Source organism: Geotrypetes seraphini, chromosome 1, assembly GCF_902459505.1.
Source record: "Geotrypetes seraphini chromosome 1, aGeoSer1.1, whole genome shotgun sequence".
NCBI classification, from domain to species: domain Eukaryota; kingdom Metazoa; phylum Chordata; class Amphibia; order Gymnophiona; family Dermophiidae; genus Geotrypetes; species Geotrypetes seraphini.
The window spans coordinates 150,577,130-150,603,992 of NC_047084.1; the positions used below are offsets into that span (position 1 = coordinate 150,577,130).

The 26,863-nt window shown below is 44.4% G+C and overlaps 1 protein-coding gene across 4 annotated transcripts in view; it reads left to right on the forward strand.

Annotated features, from left to right (window-relative positions):
- The window catches only part of SMARCA5 (SWI/SNF related, matrix associated, actin dependent regulator of chromatin, subfamily a, member 5), a 436,858-nt gene that overhangs the window by 50,223 nt on the left and 359,772 nt on the right, over positions 1-26,863 (forward strand). For all 4 annotated transcript variants that reach the window (XM_033939984.1, XM_033939968.1, XM_033939959.1 and 1 more), the window contains one exon: positions 7,146-7,312. In XM_033939984.1, coding sequence (XP_033795875.1) covers positions 7,146-7,312 — 167 coding nt within the window. The remainder of the gene's footprint in view (positions 1-7,145; positions 7,313-26,863) is intronic.

The following is a 26,863-nucleotide window of genomic DNA, read 5'->3' on the forward strand; positions in this document are numbered from 1 at the left end:
GTGGTGGTGCTGAAAGATGTTCAGGACTACAGAGTGGATTTTATCTACAAGTGAATCTTTGATTTGGCAGCTGCCGGGCTGAAGGCAGTGATGACATGTCATTCTAAGCTCTGCCATGATCCGGACACTATTGTGATTTGGGATCTCACCTTTCTGATCTCAGGGGTAGACTACATGGTGGATGCCCTGTATGACATGTTCAAAATCTTTGGTAAACTCAGCTTATTCAGTTTTAGTGCAGAGGATGTGGATCTGGCAGTGGTTTGGTGATTTGTTTTCGAAGGCCACCTTAAGCCGGTTATCTTTTAAGGAGCAACTTCTGTTTGGCAAGTGTCTGGATGACCTCATGGTGATTGTGCAGGATTGCAAGCCCGAATCCTTGCTGGATAACAGGCCCCGACCCTCCAGGGAGTCAGGGGCATCTAGCATTCATACCTTCAGACGTTCCCGTCAGTTCTTTGGCGGCTCCTCTGGCCTGCGATCTTCTCAGTCTGAAAAGCAGAAGTTTAGTAGTTCCCAGCACCAGCTTTTAACGGTGAGCCATCTGGTGGTAAGAAATTTTAACACCTGGCCTCTTTCTGCTCCTCTGTGGATCGGGGGTGGCTCTTTGTCTTTTGGGCGGAATGGCAAGCCATCACCTTAGACCGTTGGGTCCTGAAGGTTCTTCAGGAGAGCTACAAGCTTTAGTTTTATTGCCCCCGGCGGATTATTTTCAGGATTTCCCTGCAGGGAGGCCAGAAAAGGCAACCCGAGTGGAAGCCACTGTCTGCAGGCTACTGAACATTGCGGCCATAGAGCTCATCCTGGATCACTTCTTGGGCTCTGGCAGATATTCGATATCCTTTATTGTGCCAAAGAGAGGCTCTGACGGCTGGAGACCGATCCTGGACCTCAAAGCAGTCAATGTGGTACTGATAGTGGTTCATTTCCATATGGAGACCATGTGTTCAGTGATCACCTTGGTTGTGCTGGGGGAATTCTTGGCTTCCCTGGATCTGATGGAGGCATACCTCCATATTCCCCTCTTTCCAGAATACAGGAAGTACCTGAGATTTCACGTTCTGCACAGCACTATCAGATGGGTAGACTTGATGGGCCATTTGGCCTTTATCTGCCATCATGTTCTGTGTAAGTTTTTTAGCACTGTCCTTCGGGTTGGCGCCAGCGCCGAGGACCTTCACCAAAACAATGATGGTGGTGGTGATGGCAGCTCATCTGCGCCCCTTTAGAACCTAGTGCACCTGTTTCTGGATGACTGGCTGATCAGTGCCCGTCGGATTCCGAGGGAGGTCAGGCTGTTCGCCAAGTTGTTCAGCTGCTTCAGTGCCTGGGCTGGGTGATCAGCAAGAGACACCTTGAGCCGATGCAGAATTTGGAATATTTGGGGGTTTGCTTCCACATGGGTCAGAACAAGGTGTTCTTGCCCAAGTTATGTCAGGAGAAGCTGCGTCAGTTGATCAGGGGCTTTCTGGATACTCCAGTCCCGATGGCCTGGCAGTATCTCCAGGTCCTGGGGACTATGATGGCGACAATCGATGAAGTCCCTCGGGCAAGGGCACATTTGCGCATGTTGCAGGATGCTCTGATTTCTGATCCTTTGCATTCTTCACTATCTTGGATGCTTTTATAGCATGGCTATTGAGCGTGAAGCATTAGAGCGCAAATTATATTCTGATGTAGTCATTTCTATTCTTCTGAAATCTAAGAAGTCAACTACTGTGTCTGCCTACGCTAAGGCGTGGCAGACTTTTGAACACTGGTGCGACCAGGAACGTGTGGAGCCGTATTCTGCTCTGGTTTCAGTGGTGCTAGCCTTTCTCCAAGCAGGCCTTATTAAGGGCCTCATCGTAGCTTCCCTTTGGGTCCAAGTCGCTGGGCTCTCTTGTTTGAGACCAGGACTGTACTCCTTTGCTTGCATCTCACCCTGATATTGCCAGATTTCTGAAAGGTGCTCTTCACATCAAACCACAGTTCTTTTCATGAGACCTTTAACTTAGTTCTGTCTGGTCTCACCAAAGTTTCATTTGTGACTCCGAAAGTTGCTTCTTGGACCTGATGCTAGAGTCATTTTTCTGGGCACCATTACCTCAGCGAGACGTGTCTCATATGTCCTTACCTTGATAATATCTTTTCCAGTAGATAGATGAGATTCTATCTACTGGACTCTATCATTCTAGACTCCCGCCCTGACTTTCCTGCACCTTCCTACTGTCTCATTCTGCTTATGCTTCTCCAAGTTTGATTCTTGGATGCCAGTCAGCCCTTGTGTGGGCCTTGAAAAATTCTGTATATATGTTCAAGGTACATACAGGGGTACTTCCTGATCGCCTTTGATGCTTTTGTTGGCTGTTTGATGTTCGTTGTTCCAATGTTTCTTATTTGAGCAGAACAGTTGATTCTTGGAAAAGTTCTCTTTTGGTGGCCCTACTTCGCATACTGTGGATGGAGCTTTTTGCTTGGGCACTAACTACAGGTGGCAGTAGAGCTCCCAGTGAAGTGGAAAAGAGTCAGAAAAAAAAAATACGGAGTGGATTACTTCTGCAGATGGCTCGCAGCCATTGGGAGATAATCCACATGTCAGGATGACTTGCCTGTTTACTGGAAAAGATATCAACGTAAGGACATGATCTCTTTATCTCAGGACAAGCAGGCAGCATATTCTCACATATGGGTGATGTCACCGATGGAGCCCCGGTACGGACCACTTTAAAAGTGCATCACCACTTTAAAACTTTAGAGAGTTCACAATAGCCTGAACCGCACATGCACGAGTGCCTTCCCACCTGACGTAGGACGCGCGGTCCCTCAGTTTTCTAGTTTCCGCAGAGCTAGTAAGACGCGCTTCAGCTTCGGTTGAAGTTATTTTTTTCTTTGTTTGCTTTCCCGCTCTCGCAGTTTGTGATTTATTTTATTTTTTTTGTCATAATTTTTTTCTTATTGTGTTTTCTTTCTCAAAACTTAAAAAAAAAACCAAGTTTTTCTTTTTTATTATTATGTTGCGGGCTATGGCCCTTTTGGGCCTTATGGACCCTTATAGCCATAGAGTTCGATTTGTCAATGGCTGTCTTCCTGTCCATATCCCACTTGTCGACGGGTTTCAAAAAGTGCGGTCGCTGTGCTCGGGCCATTTCGTTAACCGACCCTCACCGTTGCTGCTTGCAGTGTCTGGGACCAGAGCACCATGCAGACTCTTGCTCCCGCTGCTCGTCCCTTCAGAAGCGCACCCTCAAAAACCGGCTTCTTCAGCAAAGACAACTGTTTGGCGCCGCAATGGACACCGAGCCCAATTCATCTCCGACACCGTCCATGTCGCCCAAGATGCCGCTGAGATTGGATCCTCCAACATTGGCTCCGGTGTCACAACTCACAGTGGGTAAGCCGGCTAAGAAGCCTTCCCTCACCCCCTTCTGGGCCTCAGGTCAAACCGGCAGTGAGCCAAGTCCTGTCGACCTCGAGGAGACCCAAAAAATGCTCGGTTCTGATTTCGGAGAGTGCCTTGACATTGGCCTCTTCATCTATGGAATGCAGAGCCACACCGAAAGTACCAGCAAAAAAAGCCAGCGGTACTGGTGCATTCCATTAAGCAGCACATTAAAGAATTGCTGCACAAGGAATTACAGGAGCAGTTACAACTTCTCCTTCCCGTTACGGCGACGCCAGCTCCTTCAGTGCCAGTACCAGTCAGGTCTGAGCCCTCGACAACGGCCCCGTATTTTCAAGAGTCTCCATCGGTACCACATTTTCTGGTTAAGGAACCGGTATCGAGAACGATCCGGCACCGATCTTCTCAGACATCTCCCAAGATGGTGCCAGTCAGATCAGGCAAGGCGTTAAAGAAAATGAAACATCTCGAGCTCTTGACACCTAGTGCTCGGCACTGACCTCCAACCCGAAATTCAGATCTGTGGGGTGATTCTGATCAAGAGCCCCTTGTATCTGATGATGAGGATTCCTATTTTCCATTTTCTCAAGAGCCTACTCAGAAATCTGACAAGTCATCTTTTTTCAGATTTTTAAAGATGATGTCTGAGGCTATTACATTGGAAGCTGACTCCAAGAGATCTAAACAGTTCTTAGATGCCTTAGATTATGATCAGCCACCCAAGGAGTTTCTAAAGCTGCCTCTTCATGACATCTTAAGAGAGACTTTTTATAAAAATGTAAAAACTCCTTTAACCATCTCAGTGGCTCCTTGTAAGCTCGATTCACTTTATAGGGTTGTTCCCATTCCAGGGTTTGACAAATCCCAGCTTCCAAATGAATCACTACTGGTGGAGTCAATCCTGAAGAAATCTGCGGGGGCTGACGTCTATGTCTCAGTACCTCCTGGCAGAGAATGGAAGACCATGGACAAGTTTAGCAAACGACTGTTCCAGAATACTAGGTTGACCAACCGGTCTGGCAACTATGCTTTTCATTTTTCTTTTTATTTAAAGCACTTAGTCAACCAAGTTGCTAAATTTCATAAATATTTGCCTGACCGAAAACTACCTGCTTTTCAGCATTTCATTTCCGACTTACTTCAACTTTGTAAGTACCTGGTCCGCTCTATTTATGATACCTTTTAGCTCTCCTCGCGCGCTGCGGCCATGTCAGTGGCCATGTGGTGTCTAGCCTGGCTGAAAGTTTCAAAGCTTGATGTCAGCCATCAGGATGGGTTGGCTAGTGCTCCTTGCTTAGGAGGCGAGCTTTTTGGGGCCTCTTTGGACACGACTACCCAAAAATGATCAGCTCATGAGACTAGGTGGGATACTCTCATAAAACCTAAGAAAAAACTTCCACCTTCTCCTTTCAGACAATCCTCCTATCAGAGACGATTTACTGCAAAGCCTATGACCTCAGCTCCCTCTCAACTCAGGAGACAGCAGAGGCCACAATAGCAGCAAGAACGTCAACAACTACAGAAACAGCAGGCTGCCCTACCGAAGTCCACACAGCCTTTTTGATGTGTTTCTTCGGAGCATAGTCAATGTCACCATTTTACAGCCTTTACCTCAACCCATCGGAAGACATCTTCAGTTTTTCATAGGTCTTTGGGAGCTCATAACCTCAGACCTCTGGGTCCTCAACATCATTCGTCAGGGTTACTCTCTCAATTTTCAAACCCTACCACCAGACCATCCGCCAAGAGAGTCTGCTTTGGACCCTGCACAGTCTGCAGGAGATTCAATCCCTTCTCCTGCTGCATGCCATTGAGGAAGTTCTCCTCAATCAGCAGGATCAGGGATTCTACTCCCGTTACTTCTTAGTCCCCAAGAAGACCGGAGGACTGAGACCCATCCTGGATCTCAGAGCTCTCAACAAATTTCTAGTCAAGAAGAAATTCAGGATGATATCCCTCGGCCTTCTTTATCCTCTCCTCAATCAGAATGACTGGCTATGCTCTCTAGATCTCAAGGAAGCCTACACACATATCCCAATTCATCCAGCTTCCAGAAAGTATCTTCGTTTCCAAATCAATCGCTGTCATTATCAGTACAAGGTACTTCCCTTCGGCCTGGCATCTTCTCCCAGTGTTCACAAAGTGCCTGATTGATCAAGGCTGTCTCATCTCAGGAAGTAGTCCAAGCAATATCTCAGACCATTTCTTTTCTCCAGGTTCTAGGATTCTAAGTCAATTTCCCCAAATCACATCTCCTTCCGACTCAACTTCTGCAGTTCGTTGGGACAATCCTAGACATCACTCTCATGAGAGCGTGTCTTCCTCTAGATCGCCTTTAGGCTCTTATCTGTCTGTGTCAGCAACTGCTTCCTTTTCAATCCCAAAGTTGTCACTGCATTTCATCTCAATCAGTCCATTGTTCTACCAATGTTTTTTCCTAAGCCTCATTTTCATCCTGGAGAAACCGCCTTGCATACTTTGGACTGTAAACGGGCTTTGGCCTATTACTTTGACAGGACAAAGCCTCACCGAACTTCTCCCCAACTATTCATCTCCTTTGATCCAAACAAGTTGGGACATCCTGTTTCCAAGAGAACGATTTCCAATTGGCTGGCTGCCTGCATCTCGTTCTGTTATGCTCAGACTGGACTGGTGCTGGAGAGTCGTGTCACAGCCCACAAAATTAGAGCTATGGCAGCTTCTGTAGCTTTCCTGAGATCCGCTCTCATTGAGGAAATCTGTAAAACTACTACCTGGTCCTCAGTTCATACCTTCGCTTTTCACTACTGTGTGGAGTCGTTTTCCAGACGGGATGGGCACTTCGGGCAATCTGTATTACAAAATTTATTTTCTTAAAGGCCAACTCTCCCACCATCCCTTTCCTATTAGCTTGGAGGTCAAACATACGTGAGAATATGCTGCATGCTTGTCCTGGGATAAAGCACATATACTTACCGTAACAAGTGTTATCCTGGGACAGCAGGCAGATATTCTCCCCAGGTTGGCTTCTTAGCTGGCTTATCTTAATTGAGGGACTGCGGGCCCTATGTTGGGCGGGAAGGCACTTGCGCATGCATGGTTCGGGCTATCGTGAACTTTCTCAGATCTTAAAGTGCCGATGCACTTTTAAAGTTGTCCGTACCGGGACTCCGTCGGTGACATCACCCATACGTGAGAATATCTGCCTGCTGTCCCTGGATAACACCTGTTACAGTAAGTAACTGTGCTTTCTGTGCTATTGACAGAGATAAACACTTCTTTTTCTGCTTCTCACTGCCACTCTGAGTGGAATCTGCAGCTCTCTTTGCCATTTTTCCTGCTCTCCGATTTGCATTTCACAGAGAACAAGAGAAACGCAAGCACTTGCATTGGTTTCCAAATGTGTTATGTCAGAGAAATTGACTACTTCTGTATCAAATTTCAGAGGTTTTCTGTCTTCGTATAACATTTAGAAGTGGCTTTGGATGATGATCCTTTGTAATTGGGCTCTCATCATTATTTGTACAGTGGTGCATCTTCACAATAGAACCAGAACCTTATGAGAATAACATTTTTATGTTGAGATTAGAATGTTTATATTTTGGAAATTTTCCTTGTTTAGCAGTGCCCTGGACAGTATTTGTTAGTCAGATGACCCCTAACATTATAACCTGAATAAAATGAGTTTATGGAAAGGTTTAAAAGATCTCTATCGCCTGTTTGTTAAATGAAGTTAATAATCTTTATGCTGCTTATTTCCTCATACTGTTTTTTCCTTCAATAGCAAACAGACAGATCAAATAGGTTTGAATATCTGTTGAAGCAGACAGAGCTGTTTGCACATTTCATCCAGCCAGCTGCTCAGAAGACTCCAACATCACCTCTAAAAATGAAACCTGGCCGTCCGCGATTAAAGAAGGATGAAAAACAGAATCTTCTTTCAGTTGGAGAGTGAGTGATTATTGCTGCTGCTGAATTATGCTCTTCATATTAAGAGAAGATATTCCAAATAAATTATTCAATTTAAACAGGTGTATGAATTAAATTGCCCTTTGAAACTGGGAGGCAAAGGAGGGGGCTCTGGAAGGGAATATGAGAATTTGGAAGCTGAAAGAGATTTGAAAACAATTTCTGATATTTTTTTTTTTTAGTTTATATAATTGCATTTATGCTCAGGGATAGAAGTATCTAAGATAAATTTTTATTTTTTTTTTTTGCTTTTCCTTCTATTGCTTATTTTCTGAATTTTAGAAACCTGGTGCCAAATTTTAGGAACTCAGGTGACCTACCTCCTGTGACTTCAAGTCCTATTTATAAAGCATTTAGAATCTAGATTGGACTAAAATTATCCCGGTAAGGACAGTGCAAAAGTATACTGTCACTTTAACTTCTTTACAGGTCTCAAGACTGCCAATACTGCATGAGTGCCTTCCCGCCTGATGTTGGCTTGCGGGACCATGAGTTTTTAGTTTTCCACGGAGCTAAGAAGATGTATGTTATTGAAGTCTCTCCAATTGCGCTATTTTTTCCCTTTTTTTGTGCCTTCCTGTATAGTTTTTCTTAATATTTTTTTTTCTGTGGTACTAGTCTAATTTCTTGTGAGTTTTTATAGAAATTTTTACTTTTCAGTTTTTTGGGCCTTCGTTTCTCTTTCAGCTGGATTTCTGGCCGGTAGCATCAACTCTTTTTTTTTTTTTTTCTGGTCACATATATATTTGACCGTCGAAGGAAAAACTGGGGGGATTAGTACTAGAGGGAAGTAACCTTGAAAAAGACTTGGGTGTGCTGGTGGACACAACAATGAAGTCAACGGCACAATGTGCAGCAGCCTCAAAGAAGGCAAACAGAATGTTGGGTATTATTAAGAAGGGTATTACAACCAAAACGAAGGAAGTCATCATGCTGCTGTATCGCGTGATGGTGCGACCGCATCTGGAATACTGTGTCCAATATTGGTCGCTGTACCTAAAGAAGGACATGGAGATACTTGAGAGGGTTCAGAGAAGAGTGACAAGAATGATAAAAGGTATGGAAAACCTTTCATACACTGAGAGGCTAGAAAGGCTGGGGCTCTTCACCCTGGAAAAGCGGAGACTCAGAGGAGACATGATAGAGACTTACAAGATCATGAAGGGCATAGAGAAGATGGAAAGGGACAGATTCTCCAGCCTATTGGGAATTACAAGAACAAGGGGGCACTCAGAGAAATTGAAAGGGGACAGGTTTAGAACCAATGCTAGGAAATTTTTCTTCACTCACCTGGAATGCACTTCCGGAAGCTGTGATAGAACAGAGTACATTAAGGGGATTCAAAGAGGGATTGGACAAGTTCCTGAAGGATATGGCGATTGAGGGATATAGATAGAAGTAGAGATTGGTTCATAAAAGGGTATAAATAGAATAATGAGGATTGTAAGGTTTTAGCCAAAAGATCACTTATAAGTCACGAACCTGATGGGCTGCCGTGGGAGCGGACTGCTGGGCGCGATGGACCCCTGGTCTGACCCAGCGGAGGCAACTTCTTATGTTCTTACATCTGCATTTTTTTCCCTCTATGTCAAAGCCTTCTACCAGTTTCAAGAGATGTTCTCAGTGCAACTGGGCCATATCAGGCACTGATCTGCACAATTGGTGCTTTCAGTGTCTTGGTCCGGGTAGACTCTTGGCAGTGCTGTTCAATGTTACAAAAACATTCTTTGAAGGCTCAACATCTGCAACAGGAGAAACTTTATGGACCTCAAGATTCATCACAGATGTCTTCATCACAGATGTCCTCTGCACCCGATGTCGACATCGCGTTGAAATCAGCATCACAATCGCCACATCATTCGGCGTCAACTTCCTCGGTACCAATGCCAACACCATCCAGTAAACAGTCTAAGAAAGATTCCTATGCCTCAATTCGCCATACAACACCGGCATGTCTAGCATCGAGTAAGTCGATGCATGTCATATGAAGTCAACAGCAGTCTCGCTCTCCATATTTGCAGGAAGTGTCTCCTCTGAGGTGTGCCTCGATATTGAGGTTACCAACCCCTCGACATCCTGTACCATCAGTACCATCCACATACTGCAACTCACTGATCAAGAACAACTTCACGAGCTGCTTCTACAGGAGCTAGCAGCGATGCTTTGAGGCTAATCAAAGTCAACTGCTGCACCGCCTCATGGTACCGCATATAAGCCTCCTTGATGCAAATCCAGGTCCTATCATTGGAGCACTTCTTCTTCATTGATGTCAGACCGGTACCAAAGGAAATTTAGGAGTCCATCCCAAAGTTATTATCATTACTGTAGCCACAATACCACACAGCGTCATGCTCCTTCTGGAGAAACAATTTTTAAATCTCCAGAATTAACAGCACAGGGACTCTGATCTATCCCTTCAGGATTTGTTTGATCCACAATATTCTGCACCAGAGTCCTATTGGCTTTAGTCGGATCCATTTCCTCCTCCACCTAGATGTAGGTCACTGCTGGAGAACCTTTCTTTTGCCACGATCATAAAGCAAATGGGTCAAGCTCTTCCTGTGCATATAGAATCTGAGCCAGAACCAAGAGCTGCACTTTTTGATACACTTAACTTTGAAAATTTACTGAAGGAATCTTTAAAACTTCTACTCCATGATCTCATACGAGAATTCATGTTGAAGAGCTGGAAGACTCCCCCTACATATGCCAGTAGCTCCATCTTCTAAATTGGATTCCCTTTACAGTGTGCAGTCATGTTCTGGCTTTAATAGGCCTCAAATGCAGCATCAATCTCTTCTGGTTTGAGTCTGTTTTTAAGAGGTCATCCAGTTCCAGATCATATGCCACTGCACCTCCAAGTAAGGAGAGTTGTATCTTGGACAAGTTTGGTCATAGGCTATTTCAAAATACAATGCTTGCTAGCCGTATCCTTGACGATGCTTTCTATATGACATTCTAAGTTCAACACCTGTCTCACTTCAAATAATTTATCCCTGTAAATCCCTTCTTGATTTTCAGCAAACTTTGAATGATCTCCTTGAGACCAGGAAATTCATGTCAAAATCAATCTTTGATGCCTTTGATGTAACTTCCAGAGCATCAGTCTTGTCCACTGCAATGCGATGGCAAGCGTGGTTTCGTGAATTGGACTTGCATCTCGCTGTCCAAGACCGTTGTGCAAATTCTCCTTGTTTGAGGCTTGTTTGTTTCAGTGATCACATTGAAAAAGCTATGCAAACGGTCACCCGGCATCAATGTTTATTATGTTTGTTTTATTAGAACTTGTTATACTGCTTCAGCATATGACAGATCTAAGAGGTTTACAAAGCAAATATTTTATGGAAGGAATTCCATTAAAGATAGGAAAGTAAAGAGATAGGATACATAGAGCATAATGTTATAAGAGTTAAAAAAAAAAAAAAAGGTATGCTGTATGACTTTCCCTCAACTTCTAAGTCAAATGATTCTAAGCAGTCGACTATACCCTTTAAAAAGCGCTACACTCTGCCATCAATGTCTTCCACAAATCTGGCTTCAAACCGTCCTAGATCCAAGACGCTCAGAAATCTCAAACTCCTACTTAATACAGTATAATCTCGTTATAACGGACTCGCTTAAAAACAGTGTGACAAGGCAGTGGCTGCTGCCAGAAGGATTCTGGGCTGTATAAAGAGAGGCGTAGTCAGTGGAAGGAAGAAACATAGAAACATAGAAATAGACGGCAGATAAGGGCCCACGGCCCATCTAGTCTGCCCACCTTAATGTCCCTCCCCTACCTTTGCCCTGTGAATAGATCCCATGTGCCGATCCCATTTGGCCTTAAAATCAGGCACGCTGCTGGCCTCAATCACCTGTAGTGGAAGACTATTCCAGCGATCAACCACTCTTTCAGTGAAAAAGAATTTCCTGGTGTCACCTTGTAGTTTCCCGCCCCTGATTTTCAACGGATGCCCTCTTGTTGTCGTGGGACCCTTGAAAAAGAAGATATCTTCCTCCGCCTCGATGCGGCCCGTAAGATACTTGAACGTCTCGATCATGTCCCCCTCTCTCTGCGCTCCTCGAGCGAGTATAGCTGTAATTTTTCAAGCCGTTTTTCGTATGGTAGATCCTTGAGTCCCGAGACCATCCGGGTGGCCATTCTTTGCACCGACTGCCCAATTTCTATTTTGGGGAAATGCAATTTATTAAAAAAAAAAAGTCTTGCTTCCTAAAATTCTCTACAGATGGCAAATACTACCAAGCTGAATTCCTAAGCAAAACATATTTTATTTATTTATTTAGATTTTTATCCCATTCTCCCAGTAGCTCAGAACGATTTACAAGCAAACATTAAGATTATCATTCAATTTTACCTGGAGGTCAAAGAAGGTGTTGATGCCCCTGTACAGGTCATTGGTGAGGCCCCACTTGGACTATTGTGTTCAATTTTGGAGACCGTATCTGGCGAAAGACGTAAGAAGACTTGAGGCGGTCCAGAGGAGGGCGACGAAAATGATAGGAGGCTTGCGCCAGAAGACGTATGAGGCGAGACTGGAAGCCCTGAATATGTATACCCTAGAGGAAAGGAGAGACAGGGGAGATATGATTCAGACGTTCAAATACTTAAAGGGTATTAACGTAGAACAAAATCTTTTCCAGAGAAAGGAAAATGGTAAAACCAGAGGACATAATTTGAGGTTGAGGGGTGGTAGATTCAGGGGCAATGTTAGGAAATTCTACTTTACGGAGAGGGTGGTGGATGCCTGGAATGCGCTCCCGAGAGAGGTGGTGGAGAGTAAAACTGTGACTGAGTTCAAAGAAGCGTGGGATGAACACAGAAGATTTAGAATCAGAAAATAATATTAAATATTGAACTAGGCCAGTTTCTGGGCAGACTTGTACGGTCTGTGTATGGCCGTTTGGTGGAGGATGGGCAGGGGAGGGCTTCAATGGCTGGGAGGGTGTAGATGGGCTGGAGTAAGTCTTAACAGAGATTTCGGCAGTTGGAACCCAAGCACAGTACCAGGTAAAGCTTTGGATTCTCGCCCAGAAATAGCTAAGAAGGAAAAAAAAAAAAAAAAAAAATTAAATTGAATCAGGTTGGGCAGACTGGACGGACCATTCGGGTCTTTATCTGACGTCATCTACTATGTTATATATGTTACTATGCTTATAACAGAACCTTGTCTATAGCGCACGAGGTCCGCTGGTCGCAGCCATACGCCTTTATAAACATACAGAAAATCATTCATATAGCGGACTCGCATATAACGGACTTTTGGATATAACGGACAACTAATTTGGTCCCCAGAGCCGCTTTTAGCTGTAGTTTTATTCGGGTATAACGGACATGCAGGCTCCGCCTACAAGGTGCATGGCATGCCGGTGATATAGTACCAAAATGCAGCCCAGAAGAAAATGAAGATTTTTTTTCTTTCCAGTACAGTACGACCTAATGCTTTAGAACAGTGTTTTTTAACCTTTTTTACACCTATGGACCGGCAGAAATAAAAGAATTATTCTGTGGACCGGCGGTTGAAGGACGCTGGGCTAAGTCATGGGCCAGACCCCGCCCATCTCTACCCAATCTCCACCCCAAACCCTGCCCCCATAATAGTACTAATTGCACCTTGCGCGTCCTGTGCCTCATCTGGAAGCCTTCCCTCTGACGTTGCAACGTCAGAGAGAAGGCTTCTGGTTCAGGCGCAGGATGCCCGTAGGAGCCACTGCCCGTGGCTTTGTTCACTGAATCAGTGAGAAAGAGGGAGCTGGCTCGAAGATAACTCCGCATCGATCGCACCGTGGACTGGCAGTTGAAGAACACTGTTTTGGGCCTGATGCACCTGCTGGCCCTGTGGACCGGCAGGAAATTTCTGTGGACCGGTGGTTGAAGAACACTGCTTTAGAACATCTTTAGTGTTCTGGTTTTGCAATCATTTCGTGCCATATCAATGTTTTGCTGAGTTTTGTTATTGATGTTGCTGATATGCTTGTGCAGTGACTGTTGTTTATTGATTGTACGTTGTTTCTAGTTGACCTAAATAAAGTTTTTAAAAAATGCAACTCTGGATTTAACGGATTCTGGATATAACGGACCATTTTTCCAGGTCCCTTGAATTCTGTTATAACGAGATTATACTGTAGAAGTTTAATCAACCATTTGCCATCCTACAACCTCCTTCTACATTCCATTGGAGGTTCATTCACTCTCTACCACTAATACAGCTACAGTGTTCTCCCCAGAAATTTTTTCCAGCCGGGTGGCATGAAAAAGTAGCCGGGTGGGGCGGGATGGGGAAATTTGGCAGTAGGGAAAATTAAAGGCTCCTTTTACTAAGCTGCAATAGCATTTTTAGCGCTTGCAGAATTGCCGCGCTACACGCCTAGAACTAACGCCAGCTCAATGCTCTGGACATAGTGTACTTGGACTTCAGTAAAGCTTTCGACAGCGTCCCACACCGTAGACTATTAAACAAGATGAAATCAATGGGGTTAGGTGAGATACTAATTGCATGGGTCAAGGATTGGCTGAGTGGAAGACATCAGAGGGTGGTGGTCAACGGCACCCTCTCTGAGACATCGGAGGTGACCAGCGGAGTGCCACAGGGCTCGGTCCTGGGTCCACTCCTTTTTAACATATTCATAAGAGACTTGACCCAAGGGCTTCAGGGTAAAGTAACTCTGTTCGCTGATGACTCCAAACTATGTAATATAGTAAGTGAAAGCAATCTGCAGGATAGTATGACGCAGGATCTGCTTACGTTGGAAAACTGGTCCTCGACATGGCAGCTGGGCTTCAACGCTAAGAAATGTAAGGTTATGCATCTCGGTAGCAGAAATCCATGCAAACCTTACACCTTAAATGGAGAAACACTAGCTAGGACTTCAGAAGAAAGAGACTTGGGAATAATCATCAGTGCAGACATGAAGGCCGCCAAACAAGTGGAGAAGGCCTCATCCAAAGCAAGGCAACTTATGGGATGTATCAATAGAAGCTTCGTTAGCCGCAAATCTGAAGTCATAATGCCACTGTACAGAACCATGGTGAGACCTCATCTGGAGTACTGTGTGCAATTCTGGAGGCCACATTACCGTAAAGACGTGCTTAGAGTTGAGTCGGTTCAGCGGATGGCCACCAGGATGATCTCGGGGCTCAAGGGTCTCTCGTACGAAGAAAGACTGAACAAATTGCAGCTCTACACTCTAGAGGAGCGCAGGGAGAGGGGGGACATGATTGAGACATTTAAATACATCATGGGACGTGTCGAGGTGGAAGAAGACATCTTCTTTCTCAGGGGACCCTCGGTCACAAGGGGGCATCCATTCAAACTCAGAGGAGGGAAATTCGATAGTGACATAAGGAAGTATTTCTTCACAGAAAGGGTGGTAGATCACTGGAACAAGCTTCCAGAGCAGGTGATCAAGGCCACCAGCGTTATTGACTTTAAGAATAAATGGGATGCCCTAGTAGGATCCTTACGAGGGTCAAGTTAAGGAACTAGGTCATTAGTACTCAGACTTAATGGGGTGGGTCAGTAGAGTGGGCAGACTTGATGGGCTATAGCCCTTTTCTGCCGTCATCTTTCTATGTTTCTATGTTTCTTAATGCTGGCATTTGTGTCTAGCACGTGCGGCAATTCTGCGCGAGCTAAGCGTGTGGTAAAACCTTAGTAAAAGGAGCCCTAAATGTGTACTATTTGTATTAGTTAATTATTATTAGTTATTTTCCAATGCTCAATATGGCAGCCTTTCTTAAGATTTGACACTTGTTCCATAATTTTTTATTAAATTTAAGAAGTATCCAATTCTAGAAGTGAATAATTAGATATTTGCCCTCTTTCAAATAGTATAGAACAGCGTCTCTCAAACATTTTTAACTCCGGCACACTAAACGGAGCAAATGTTTTTTGTGGCACACTAAATGTAGCAAATAATTTTCATGGCTGGAAAAAATTTCTGGGGAGAACACTGTTGCCGTTAGTTTTCAAGGTCCAATCACATCAAAGACTGATGCTTATCTGGGCAGTTGTATAATAAAAAGAATGGATAAGATAACATGAGAAGTGAAATTGTCATGAATCAGAGGGATACATACCCTGTAGGTCCTAAAAGCAGGCTTGTGGATTAGATATAAACTATGAAGGCAGTGGTGTACCTAGCATATGTGACACCCATCATTTTTTTACACCCCCCCATCTGTATGAAAAACATGATTTTTAGTAATAATCCACACATCACACAAGAGTGTACCTAGGAAAAGGCAGCATCTTACATACTGCAGTGAGCAGTACAACATCAATACACCCATTGTAAAACTAAACAAGCCAGACTAGTACAGATCAATCCTACACAGTCAATCCTAACTGAAAACCATGTCTTTCGAACACACAGAACACAGAAAACACCTTCGCCTAGTATGGAATATGTAATCACAAACTAACCCCTCTCCCTTTTACAAAACTATAATGTGGTTTTTAGCCATGGTGGTAACAGCTCAGACTCTCATAGAATTCTGAGCAATTACCACCATGGCCGGTGCTATAAAAAACCCTCTACAGTTTTGTAAAAGGGGGGATAAAATATAAAAACGTAGACAAAGGTTAAATTGAACCACCAAGAAGCTGGACTCTGTATACAATGCAACACCACAGAAACAGCGATGCATCTCCCCTAAAGCAAAAAAATAAATATAATTTTTTTCTACATTGTCTTCTCTGGTTTCTGCTTTCCTCATAGTCTTGTCACTCTCTTCCTTTCATCCACTGTCTACCCTCTCTCTGCCCCTTCTATATGGTATCTTCTCTCCTTGTATTCCCCTTCCATCTCTCGCTTCACCCCTATTATTTTGCATCCATCTTCTTCCCTTCCCTCCTCCAATGGTCTGGCATCTCTCTCCTGTTCTTCCCTTCCTTCTCCCACACGCCCATGGTCTGGCATTTCACTCTCTCCTCTCCCTTCCCCCCACTTCCATCAGCATCTGCCCCCTTTCTTTCCCTCCAACCCAATTCCATCCAGTATCCTTCCCCCTTATGTCTCTCTCTCCTTTCCCTGCACACCAATTCCATCAGCATCTGCCCCCTTTCTCTCCCTCCACCACCATTCCATACCACCCTGACCCCCTTTACCCCCTTTTTCTCCCTCTACCACCCTTCTATGCTCCTCTCTCCCTCCAAACCAGCAAGGTCCCATGATGACTGCTTCTGTTGCCTCTGCCTCTGGAAGATGTAGGTGATGTTGGAGGGGTGGGCCGGCAGACGCAGGGAGTTGTGGCAAGGTTCCGCAATGACTGCAGCTGCCAGTCCACCCCTTACGACACCACTTACGTCTTCCAGAGGCAGAGGCGGCAAATGCAGTCATAGCAGGACCTTCCTGCACTTCAGTGTGGCTGACGACTCTGCTTCGGAATAAGTACGGCAGCCGCGCTGAGGTGCAGGTGCCATTTAGAGCAGCTCGGAAGGTTCTGGATCCAGCCGGCTGTGTACCCCCCTAAGGCTGGCACCCGGGGCGGTCTGCCACTGTATGAGGGGACAAAAAATAATAAAAAGAATGGATAACTTGACTGATTTAGACATGTCATACAATTATAACCATAAAAATATGTCATAAAATGTAATTCTAAACTGAAAAGACTCCAGATGAAAAGCAGACTATAGAAAGTACGGTCTGCGTCTATGTATGGCCGTTTGGAGGAGGATGGGCAGGGGAGGGCTTCAATGGCTGAGAGGGTGTAGATGGGCTGGAGTAAGTCTTAACAGAGATTTCGGCAGTTGGAACCCAAGCACAGTACCGGGTAAAGCTTTGGATTCTCGTCCAGAAATAGCTAAGAAGGAAAAAAAAAAAAAAAATTAAATTGAATCAGGTTGGGCAGACTGGATGGTCCATTCGGGTCTTTATCTGCCATCATCTACTATGTTACTATGAAAGGAAACCAGAAAAGACCGGGTAGATGAAAAGTGAAACCTGGGAAAGATCTAAATTATTCGATGGGAGGGATGTTTTTAAATGAGAGTACCCAAGAAAGGGACCTGGGGGTGATGGTGGACTTGACAATGAAGCCGTCGGCACAGTGCGCAGCGGCTGCTAAGAAGGCAAATAGAATGCTAGGCATCATCAAAAAGGGTATTACAACCAGAACGAAAGAAGTTATCTTGCCATTGTATCGAGCGATGGTGCGTCAGCATCTGGAGTACTGCGTCCAATATTGGTCGCCGTACCTTAAGAAGGATATGGCGATACTCGAGAGGGTTCAGAGGAGAGCGACACGTCTGATAAAAGGGATGGAAAACCTTTCATACGCTGAGAGATTGGAAAAACTGGGACTTTTTTCCCTGGAGAAGAGAAGACTTAGAGGTGATATGATAGAGACTTACAAGATCATGAAGGGCATAGAGAGAGTAGAGAGGGACAGATTCTTCACACTTTCAAAAAATAAAAGAACAAGAGGGCATTCAGAAAAGTTGAAAGGGGACAGATTCAGAACGAATGCTAGGAAGTTCTTTACCCAGCGTGTGGTGGACACCTGGAATGCGCTTCCAGAGGGCGTGATAGGGCAGAGTACGGTACTGGGGTTCAAGAGGGAATTGGACAACTTTCTGCTGGAAAAGGGAATAGAGGGGTATAGATAGAGGATTACTGCACAGTTCCTAGACCTGTTGGGCCACCGCGTGAGCGGACTGCTGGGCACGATGGACCTCAGGTCTGACCCAGTAGAGGCATTTCTTATGTTCTTATATTCTTCAAATGAGCTTCTATTAAAACCAAAGAATAAAACCACAGCACTCGAAAGTAAAAAAGGGAGAGTAAAATGGACTTAACGAAAAGGTCTCTGCACTGATGAGATAAACTCGTACGCAGAATAAATGTGAACACGCGACAGTGGGGCTATGATATTTGATCTGTTGAAAGAGGCGCCAAAAAAGTGTCGGCAGTGGATTGAATGCACACTGATAGGGGAGGGGCATCGGGCTGTTAAAAAAGGCTGCTTTAATAAATAAATGAAAATACTGGTGAAAAACTAAATAAAAAACCAAAACCAAGATAAAATGCTGAACCTGACTGCAAGTGGTGGTGAAAGTAGCATAAGGCACCCGTAGTACTGTTAGTGCCAGAGCTGCTTAGAATAAAGAACCGTTCTGTACATGAGGAGAAAAAAGAAAGAATGAGGTGATAAGATGTAAAGTGCTGGCCCCTCACTGCACCACTTGATAAAACTAAGGAGCGATGTTCTAGAGCAGGGGTGCCCACACTTTTTGGGCTTGTGAGCTACTTTTAAAATGACCAAATCAAAATGATCTACCAACAATAAAATTTTTAAAAAACACAAAGTACACTGTACGCATAGAAAATGTTAATTATTATTCCTATTCCAGGATTTTTCAAAGAGGTCAAAGCAGATGACTATACACTGTCACCTCAGTAACAACCATACAAAAATAGACAAATACACCCCCTCCCTTTTTACTAAACCGCGATAGCAAGTTTTTAGCGCAGGGAGTTACGCTGAACGCCCAGCGCTGCTCTCGACGCTCATAGGCTACCTGCGCTAAAAACCTCTATTGCGGTTTAGTAAAAGGGGACCTTAGTGTAAAATATAGACAGCAGATATAAATTCAGACACATTTTGATCACTAAATTTAAAATAAAATCATTTTTCCTACCTTGTCTGGTGATTTCATGAGTCTCTGGTTGCACTTTCTTCTTCTGACTGTGCATCCAATCTTTCTTCCCTTCTTTTAGCCTGTATGCTTCCTCTCCTCTAGACCTCATTCCCTCCCCCAACTTTTCCTTCCTCTCTCCCTGCCCTTCCTTTCTCTCTGCCTCCCTTTCTTTTTTTTATGTTTCTCTTCTTTCCTTCTGTCTCCCTTCTTTCTTTCCTTCTTTCCTTCTGTCTCCCTTCCTTCTTTCCTTCTTTCTTTCTTTCTTTCTTTCTTTCTTTCTTTCTTTCTTTCTTTCTTTCTTTCTTTCTTTCTTTCTTTCTTTCTTTCTTTCTTTCTTTCTTTCTTTCTTTCTTTCTTTCTTTCTTTCTTTCCTTCTGTCTCCCTTCCTTCTTTCCTTCTTTCTTTCCTTCTTTCTTTCCTTCTTTCTTTCCTTCTTTCCTTCTGTCTCCCTTCCTTTCTTTCTTTCCTTCTGTCTCCCTTTCTTTCCTTCTTTCCTTCTGTCTCCCTTCCTTTCTTTCTTTCTTTCTTTCTTCCTTTCTTTCTTTCCTTTCTGTCTCCCTTCCTTTCTTTCTTTCTTTCTTTCTTTCTTTCTCCCTTTCTCCCTTTCTCCCTTTCTCCCTTTCTCCCTTTCTCCCTTTCTCCCTTTCTCCCTTTCTTTCTTTCTTTCTTTCTTTCTTTCTTTCTTTCTTTCTTTCTTTCTTTCTTTCTTTCTTTCTTTCTTTCTTTCTTTCTTTCTTTCTTTCTCCAATAACAGGCCCGAAAGCCGACGCTGCCCCAGGCTCTCCCTGCTTCGGCCGACCAGCATTCCTCTCCCCGACGTCAATTCTGCTGATCGGCCCAAGATCGCAAACCTACTGGGGGAAATGCTGTTGCTCTCAACATGTGCGTGCCGGCTTCCCTTCTCTTCCCTCCGAAACCGGAAGTTATGTCCGGGGAGGGGGGGAGAAGGGAAGCCGGCACGCACATGTTAAGAGCCCTGAAGCAAGCGTTCGCTATGGGCTAAGTGAAGCATTTGCTCTTCTTGCTGCCGGGTCCTGCCTACTTTCTGTTTCCACGAAGGCAGAACCCGGCAGCATTTCCCCCAATAGAGCCCTGGAGCATAAGATTGCTATGGGCTGAAATCTCCAAGCCGGGTTTTTTTGGGTTTTTTTTAAAGTTCAGCAGCGGCGGCAGCAGCAGCAGATGATAGCCGGGCGCTCGTCTAAAAGGCCCTAGGGAGAACACTGAGCTATGCTGTATCTTTACCAGAATTCCATTTAGACACACTACAGAGTGGCAGAGGTTCCACTGGCAGAGGTTCTATTCTCATATCAAACCAGATAATTGGTCATCCACAAATTCACAACCTCCCTGCTCTTCACATATATTAGAGAATGACACGTTGCCCATTTCCCATGATTAACCCACAAGAACTGCAGGAAAACCTTAGGAATGAGCAAAAATTTGATATATTTATCGCTAGTGCGAGAACAAAGCTTTTTACCACTCTGCAGGAGCAGTAAAAGGCTTTGATTCCATGGGGAATCCCCTCACCAACACAGCTCCCCAGCTTGCGGCTCCATCCCTCCACCCTCATGGGTCTGATGGCTCCAACCCATTTCCCCTTGCGGGTCCAGCTGCTTCAGCCCCTCTCCCCCAATCACTTGCGGTTACGGCAGGTCCAGGCAGCTTCCTTCCCTCCCTGCTGCTGGTATATACCTTGAAGAAGAGCGAGCTGATCGGTGATTACGGTTGCAACAATTCTCTCTGCAATGCTCCTCCTTCTGAGGGGGCCAGGAAGTGATCTTGCTTTGCTTTGGGGGGAGGGGTGCGCTTTGTAGGGGGCAAGGAACGATCTTGCTTTGCTTTGGGGGGTGGGGTGTGCTGGGGAGGGGGCAGGGAGTGATCTTGCATTCGTTTGGGTGAAGGGTGTACTTGGTTTGGGTTAGAGAGTGATTTTGCTTTGTTTTGAGGGGAGGGGTGTGGTTGGTAGGGGGCAGGGAGTGATCTTCCTCTGCTTTGGGGGAAGGGGGAGCTTGGTAGGGGGCAAGGAACGATCTTCCTTTACTTTGGGGGGAGGGAGGAGCTTGGTAGGGGGCAAGGAACAATCTTGCTTTACTTTCCTCAAGGGTCATTGCTTTCTCAGTAGCGATGCGCTGCCTTGCCTAGCTTCACACCATTATATTGATCCCAACATTCAGGATCGTCTGGCCAATATTCCTTGTGAAGGCAATAACCTCTTTGATGAATGTATAGAGGCCGCCACCAAGAAGTCTGAGCATGAGAAATCTTTTGATTCCATAGTCAGACCAAAGCCTAAGCTAGCTCCTTCCAAGCCTTCTCAACCTCTTCCATCCTATCAGAGGCGTTATCCTCTGAGGGTAGCTCCTTACACTTGAGCACCTCCCAAGAAACCACAACAACAGCAGAAGCAACAGAAACCTCAGCCTTCTGCTGCACCAAAGACATCTCAGCCTTTTTGACTGTCTCAAACAGAGCATAACCTCCATCGGTCTGCCTCTGTCCTCTCCTTTTCCCATTGGAGGTCATCTCCATTATTTTTTCCATCGATGGGAGACCATTACCTCCGACCTCTGAGTGCTTTACATAATCAGGGAAGGATACTCTCTTCATTTCACTCGGATTCCACCAGAGCTTCCTCCCAGAGAGTATTCTTCCAATCCATCGCAGACCGCCGTTCTGTTTCAGGAAGCTCAAGCTCTGCACCTTCGAAGAAGTTCTCTTGGAACAGCAGAGCAGGGGGTTTTACTCCCGTTACTTCCTAGTTCCGAAGAAGACAGGCGATCTGCGGCACATTCTGGATCTCAGGGCTTTCAACAGATTTTTGGCCAAAAAAATTTTTTTGTATGTTGTCCCTGGCATCCCTTTATCCCCTTCTAGATCAGAACAATTGGTTGTGTTCTCTAGGCTATCCCGGGGTAGTTGAAGTCTCCCATAATAACCGTGTTACCGCTTTTGCATTCTCACTTTATCTCGGCTTCCATTTCTTCATCGATATCTCCGGTTTGCCCGGATGGACAATAGTATAGGCCCATCTTTATTTCAGGCCCTTTCCTTCCCAGTATTTTAACCCATAGCGATTCCCGTTTATTGGTCATCTCTGCTGTGTCCATTCTTGTCGATTGTATGCTTTCTTTTATGTATAGGGCTATTCCACCTCCTTTCTGTCCTGACCTATCCTGGCGATAAAGCTTGTACTCCGGCAGTGCTGTATCCCATTTGCTTTCCTCATTCCACCATGTTTCAGAGATTCCAATGATATCTATGTCCTCTGCATTGGCCATGGCTTCTAATTCCCCCATTTTGTTTCTTAGGCTCCTTGCATTAGTATATATGCAATTTTATAAGCAAGGAGGCTTACACTCATATCCCCATTCATCCGGCATCCCGTCAGTACCTCAGATTTGGGTAGGAAATCTGCATTTTCAGTATAGAATGCTACCCTTCGGCCTGGCATCATCTCCAAGAGTGTTCACCAAGTGCCTAGTGGTGATTGCAGCAGCTCTGCAGAACCATGATTTTCAGGTGTTCCCCTACCTGGACAACTGGCTCATCAAAGATTCAACATCTCAGGGGGTTATTGTAGCGACCCAACGGACTACGTGGTTCCTACAAAGCTTGAGATTCAAAATCAACTTTCCCAAATCCCACCTTCAGTCCTCTCAGAAATTACAGTTCATCGGAGCTGTTCTGGACATTGTCCAACTCAGAGCATTCCTTCCTCAGCAGTGTCTGGATGCTCTTCTTCAGCTTTGCCACAAAGTGTCTTCCCTTTCTTCACTCTCAGCAAGACACATGATGGTACTACTCGGTCACATGGCTTTGACCGTTCACGTGATTCCTTTTGCCAGACTTCACCTCAATTCCTCAGTGGACACTGGCTTCTCAGTGGGCTCAGGCTTGCGACCCACTCTTTCAACACATTACAGTCACTCCTTCATTGAGACAGTCTCTCCACTGGTGGATTCTTTCTTCTGATCTCTCCAGAGGTTTACTGTTTCAGACACCCCCTCATCAGAAGGTCCTCAAGACAGATTCCTCGATCTGCGCTTGGGGGGCTCATCTCAACGGTCTCAGTACTCAAGGCCACTGGTCCAGCATGGATCGTCAGTGTCGCATCAATCTGTTGGATCTCAGAGCGATCTTCAATGCTCTCAAAACTTTTCAACATCTTCACGACCAGGTAGTCCTCATTCGGACAGACAAGCAAGTCGCCATGTACTATGTCAACAAGCAGGGAGGAACAGAATCTCTCCCTCTTTGTCAGGAAGCTTAAAGGGTGTGGGACTGGGCAATCCTTCCTGAACACCTTCCTAAAAGCAGTCAACATTCAGGGAGAGAATGTCTGGCGGACAAATTGAGTCGTCTTCTGTAACCTCACGAATGGACGTTCAATTCCTTGCCTCTTCATCACATTTTTTCTCAGTGGGGAACTCCTCAGATAGATCTCTTTGTGTCTCCCCACAACCACAAACTGCCTCAGTTCTGCTCCAGGATATGCTCTCCTTATCACCTCGAGGCAGATGCTTTCCTTCTGGAATGGGCGAATCTGTTCCTGTATGCCTTCCCTCCATTCCCTCTTATCCTCAAGACTCTTGTCAAGCTGAAGAATGATCATGCCACCATGATTCTGATAGCTCCTCGGTGGCCCAGGCAACCCTGGTTCTCCCTTCTACTTCAGCTCAGCAGCAGAGAGCCGTACCTTCTACCAATTTTTCCATATCTGCTTACACAGAGTCAAGGATGTCTTCTTCATCCCAACCTGCAGTCTCTACACTTGACAGCTTGGTACCTCTGAACATGTTCGGGACATTTTAGAGGCTTCCAGAAAGCCTGCCACTAGACAATGCTACCACCAAAAATGGACTAGATTTTCTACGTGGTGCATCTCTCATAGCAAGGAGCCTCGAGACACCTCCTTGTCTTCCGTCTTGGATTATCTTCTGCACTTATCTACCTCTGGCCTCAAATCTGCATCCATTCGAGTCCATCTTGGTGCAATTGCTACTTTCCATCAGCCTATCGAAGGGAAACCCCTTTCTGCTCATCCTGTGGCTTCCAGATTTATGAAAGGACTTTTCAATGTCAAACCACCTCTCAAACCTCCTCCAGTGGTTTGGGATCTCAATGTTGTTCTTGCTCAAATAGATGAAGCCTCCTTTGAGCCAATGGATTCGGCTGATCTTAAATACCTCATTGCTCTCACATCTGCTCACAGGGTCAGTGAGCTACAAGCTTTAGTTGCAGACCCACCTTTCACATTTTTCCATCATGACAAGGTAGTCCTCTTACCTAAAGTGGTTTCAGAATTTAATCTCAACTAATCCATTGTACTTCCATTATTTTTTCCAACGCCTCATTCTCATCCTGGAGAATCAGCTATTCATACCTTGGACTGTAAGCATGCTTTGGCCTTCTACTTAGAACGCACCAAACCACACAGACCTGCTCCTCAACTTTTTGTCTCCTTCTATTCGAACAAGTTGGGACATCCGATTTCTAAGCGTACCATCTCCAACTGGATGGCTGCTTGTATCTCTTTCTGCTATGCTCAAGCTGGATTGCATCTCCAGAGTTGAATCACAGCCTACAAAATCGGAGCCATGGCAGCTTTCCTTAGATCCACTCCTATTGAGGAAATTTGCAAAGCTGCCATTTGGTCCTCGGTTTATACTTTCACCTCTCATTATTGTCTGGATGTTTTCTCCAGGCGGGATGGCCATTTTGGCCAGAGAGTATTGCAAAATTTATTCTCCTAAGTTGCCAACACTCCCACCATCCCATTCTGGTTAGCTTGGAGGTCACCCATATGTGAAAATAGGCTGCCTGCTTGTCCTGGGATAAAGCACAGTTACTTACTGTAACAGTTGTTATCCAGGGACATCAAGCAGCTATTCTCACAACCCACCTACCTCCCCTGGTTGGCTTCTCTGCTAGCTATCTGAACTGAGGAGACTCGCCCTGTGCTGGGCGGGAAGGCAAGGCACTCGCGTATGCGTGGTGCGGCAGACTCAACTTCTGAGTTTCTACAAGCAAGTCTGCTTGCGAGGCTGTCTGCATCCGGGCTCCGTGGATGGCATCACCCATATATGAGAATAGCTGCCTGCTGTCCCTGGATAACAACCGTTATAAGTAACACAGGTAAGTAACTGTTCTTTATGTTAAGAAAGTATATAGGTAAAAAGAAAAGAAGGTTGCTTTGGTTCTCAAACGTAGTAGCTGAAAAGGTAAGAAAAAAGGTTAGCCATACTGTAACTGGAAGAGCTTCTTGACAATGTAGGTAGAAAGAGCAATAACTACTAAGGTTGCAACCCTGTTTTTCATTTACTTGTTCTGCAAGAACTAAACCAGGAGCTGATTGTAGAAGCGACCACAAGACATGACATGCAAAATCAAAGTAAAGCTTCACAAGACATGACATGCAAGATCAAAGTAAAGCTTCCTAAGCTTGTGCAGTGTTATATTTGTATTAGCATATTGAAAATATTCCATCAGACTATTGAATAAATCTAGACAACAGATTTGCTTGTCTTGATACAGAAGATAGAGAGCCCAAAGAATTATGGAATGACATCAAAACTGTAATTAGTGATGAAGCTAAAAAACCCCACAACACTCCAGAAGAGAAAAAAAGACAAGAAATCACATTGGATCTCAGAAGAAGCCAGAAAAGTAGCAGAAAAAAGAAGACGAGCAAAACTCTCCAGTGATAGGAAAAAAGTATCACAAAAGGACTAAGTGTTTCAACATAAGTTCGACAAGACAATGAACAATATCTAAAGAATATCTATCAGAAAATTGAGTTGGAACATGTAAACAGAAAAACCAGATCAGGTTTAGAGATTGCGGCAGAAATTCCAGCCAGGAAGCAGTTCAAATATGGTCTTGGGTGATTTCTTATAACATTTTTCTAAATGCAGTTTACTTAGCATTAAAAAGAGATGGAAAGAATGTACGGAAAATCCATACAAAGAAGGCAACGAGGGTAACATTGGGGAAATTGAACTTGAAACTGATGCCAAAGAAGAACCAGATATTTTAAAGGAAGAAGTCACAACAGCAGTTAAAGCTTTATTAAAAAAAAAAAAAAGTCAGCTAGTATCGATGGTATTCTATTTGAATTAATCAAAGATTCAGAAGGTGGTGTTATGACCCTCATTTGACTCTGACAACAGATGTGGAAGGAAAAAACATGGCGAACCGATTGGAGAAGATCACTATTCATAACCTATATCAAAGAAAGACTGTAACTACAGAACAATTGTATTAATTCCACACGCCAGCAAAATATTGCTGAAAATAATACAACAAAGGCTTCAATCATATGTTGAGCAAGAATTACCTGAAATTCAGGCTGGTTTCAGAAAAGGTTGAGGAACAAGAGACATTATTGCCAATGTTATATGGATATTGGAGAAGAGCAAAGAATACCAAAAGCCCTTATACTTTTGCTTCATCGACTATAGAAAAACTATGGAGAACTCTAGCACAAATGGGAATTCTCCAAACACATAACTCAGCTTATATAAAGCCTCTACGAAATCAAGAACTTGCAGTGAGAACAGAATATGGCAACATTGATTGGTTTCCAATAAAATGTGGCATTAGGCATGAACACATTTTGTTACCTTATCTGTTCAACCTTTAGGGCAAAGCCTCCTTCAGAAAAGCAAATTTGGAAGAAGAGAGCATTGGTTTCAAAGTTGGTGGCTGAAATATAAACAACCTGTGCTATGTAGATGATACAGCATGTCTTCTTTGCTGCTGGTGATTAGTGTTGTATCTACTGAGAAAAGTCAAAAACAAAAGTCATAACTTAGGATTCAAAGTGAACATATGTTCAAACATTTTATTGAAGGAACAAAAAGAAAATACAATCATATAATACAGAAAG